The sequence below is a fragment of the Propithecus coquereli genome, unplaced genomic scaffold (genome assembly GCF_000956105.1).
Source record: "Propithecus coquereli isolate 6110/MARCELLA unplaced genomic scaffold, Pcoq_1.0 Scaffold12, whole genome shotgun sequence".
Taxonomy (NCBI): Eukaryota; Metazoa; Chordata; class Mammalia; order Primates; family Indriidae; genus Propithecus; species Propithecus coquereli.
The window spans coordinates 12,871,350-12,874,653 of NW_012136080.1; the positions used below are offsets into that span (position 1 = coordinate 12,871,350).

A 3,304-nucleotide genomic window follows, 5' to 3' on the forward strand; every position below is an offset into this window, starting at 1 on the left:
ATATATTTTTAGTTGTCTGATTAATTTCTTTCTATTTTTAGTAGAGACAGGGTCTCGCTCTTGCTCAGGCTGGTTTCGAACTCCTGAGCTCAAACGATCAGCTCGCCTCGGCCTCCCAAAGAGCTAGGATTACAGGCGTGAGCCACCGCGCCTGGCCTGAATATAATTTTTGATATGGTTGAGTTTATGTCAGCCATTTTGCTATTTGTTATCTATATCTTTTTTGTTCCTCTGTTCCTCCTCTACTTACTTTCTCTGGAGTTAAACATTTTTTTTTAGTGTACTGTTACAATTATTCTTGATTTTTTTTTCCTTTTTAGGTACAAATGTTTGCTCTGAGGCTTAAAGTATACATCTTTAACTTATAATTGACTTCAGGTTAATATTGAATAAATTACAATAAACTATTCCAATTTTGCACCAATACTGTTCTATATCTTTTTCTCTTTTGTGCTATTATTGTCACATATATTACATCTATGTTATAATCTCAATACTACAGTGCTACAGTTATTTAAATAATCTCATGTCCTTTTAAAAAAACTGAGAAGAAAAGGAAAAAAACCCATATATATGTGTGTGTGTGTGTATATATATATATATATATATATATACACAGTCTTTTATATCCACCCACATATTTAACGTTTCTAGTGCTCTTCCTTCCTTCCTGTGGATGAAAGTTACCATCTGGTAATATTCCTTATGGCTTGAAGGACTTTTACTATTTCTTATATGGCAGGTCTTCTAAGCAACACATTTTCTCAATCTTTGTTTTTTATTTATCTGGTACACCTTTATTTATCTTATTACACTTTCATTTCTGAAAGATAATCTTATTGAATTTTAAATTCCTAATTGACTTTCAGTGAATACTGCCATTCCGCTGTTCCTGATAAGAGGTCAACTGCTAATCCTATTGCTGTTACCTTCTGTATGAGTTAGTTTTCTCTTCTTGTTTTCAAGACTTTTTGTCTTTGTCTTTCAACACTGTGACTCTGTTATGTCTATATACGGACCCTTTGTGTTTATTCTACTTGGGTTTTGCTAAACTTGAATCTGTAAATTGTTTTCTCATCAAATTTGGGAAGTTTTTGGTGATTATTTCTTCAAATATTTTTCCTGCCTTTTTCCCTCTCCTTTCTTTCTGGGCTTCCATTACACGTATTTTGATGCACTTGATGGTGTTCCACACATTTCTGAGGTTTTGTTCATTTTTCTTCAATCTTTTTTTTCTTTTTCAGAATGAATAATTTCTATTAATCTTCATGTTCACTGTTTACTTCTTCTGTCATCTCAAATTTGCTAATGAGCCCAGCTAGTGAATTTTAAATTTCTACACTGTCCTTTTCAAGTCCAGAATTTCCATTTGGTTTTTCATTATTAAGATTCTCCACTTCTTATTTTCACATTTTCTTGTAATTCTAGGAACATATTTATAAAAAGGCCTCTGAAGTCTCTGCCTGCTAAATTTAATACCTGGGCCTACTGAGAACCATTTCTATTGTTTGCTTTTTTCCCTGAGTATGGTCACATTTTATTATTTTTTTGCATGACTATAATTTTTCTTGAAAAGGAGACATTTTTGGATAATATAATAATTATGGATTTTTATCTTATTTTTGTAAGTTTAATTTTTTTAAGAGAAACTTTAACTCAAACTATGTAATCTATTTCCCCACTATGAGTGGTTTCTGCTCTCTCTACTCAGAATTTTTATTCTTACTTTTGTTTTTCAGTCTGTCTTCATAGCAGTCCCTATTGTATTTGAATAGATTAGTAGGTTAGACAATGATCTGGGTAGAGACTGTACTCAAATACCACAAATCAATAAGGCTTCTCCCCTCTGAGGAATGATCTGTTGTCAGTTATAGAGTATATTCAAAATTCACCTAGTTCTTATATTTGGCTTTACTTTTATTTTCCATTGGGTTCTCTAAGGTTTCCCTGTCAGCCAGGGATGTATGGAGAGCTTATCTAACCCTTTTATGGCTTTCTCATTTTCAGAGTTTTTCAGTTAAATTTTTGACTGGTCTACCACTCTTACCACAACCTTAGATTATCAAAACTGTGGGTTTTCCCTGTTTATTTCTACCAAGTTTGTCACTTCTAGTTAACAAAGCTGTGGCCTTTTACCACTTGTTCATATTGAATCCATTCTGACAGCAAAGCTGCTGGTTTTTGGAGCCAGTGTCACTCTGGTAACAAACTATAGATCTCACCAACCAGGCTGTGTGTGCTGTAAGCCCAGGGCAGAAGGTCACAGACTCCTGCCGCTTTTACCTGAAGCTCTATCTGTTTTCCAGGAAAGAATACTTTTCAATTTGTTTTTTATCTTTGGTGAATTTCCAGAGCACTGATGTGGATGTTTTTGACAATATTTTCCAGGTTTAAACTTGTTTTATTGCAGAAAGAATCTGCCTAACTCTTCATACCAACAGAACCAGCAGTCTCTCCATCTGTGATTATCTCAACTCATTCTTTAATACAAATAATATCTGTATTATTAGTCCCATGTTACAGATAAGGAAACTATGGAATACAAAAAAATATTCATTTATGTAAAGACTATATAGCTGCTAAACAGAAGAGCTTGCAAACCAGGCATTTTGTCTCCCAAATCTTCACTGACTTTTAATAGATATGAATATAAAAACTCTTAAAATACTATGTAAGTACTATAATAGAAGTAGTACAGGTACTGTGGGAACATGAAGAAAAGAATCTATACCTGGAACCTGAGTAGATAGGATATAAAGATGAAGTACCATAATATGCATCATTTATAAAAACACCATGTTTTTAGGGATATAAATACCAGTAAAATTTCCAAATATTAAGGACAGTTAATTACTTTAAAAGTCTTTTTGTGTATTTCTCACTAATGTAACTTACTCTTTTGCCGGTACCCCTTCCCACCGGAGGGTGTGCCTCAGCAGCTTGACGAATCGTACACACCATTAGCTCTATAAGAGCACTCTCTTGACGGTCAGACATTGCTAAGGTGAAAGAAAATACATGAGTATGAGTAGACAGTTTTACAATAACCGTGTACTAAAAATGAGCATATTATAAAAAATGCAAACATATTCTATTACTGATTAAAGACTGAAGTTAAACTCTGTACTTTGCTGCTTACCTTTTTCTTTTTCTTTTTTTTAAAGTAATATGTGCTCATCATAAGTCAAACAGAAAAGAGGAATATAAAGTGAAGAAAAAGAGGATAAACTCTGGTCTCTTCCAATGTTATCCTTCTGAGTTATGCAATGCTAAATTTTACTGTATTTCTTACATCATTTCAAAG

General features: G+C 33.1%; 1 protein-coding gene across 1 annotated transcript in view; it reads right to left on the reverse strand.

The window, feature by feature from the left end:
- STAG1 (stromal antigen 1) overlaps positions 1-3,304 on the reverse strand; it is a 318,641-nt gene that overhangs the window by 87,963 nt on the left and 227,374 nt on the right. The window contains exon 15 of the mRNA XM_012663393.1: positions 2,896-2,999. Coding sequence (XP_012518847.1) covers positions 2,896-2,999 — 104 coding nt within the window. The remainder of the gene's footprint in view (positions 1-2,895; positions 3,000-3,304) is intronic.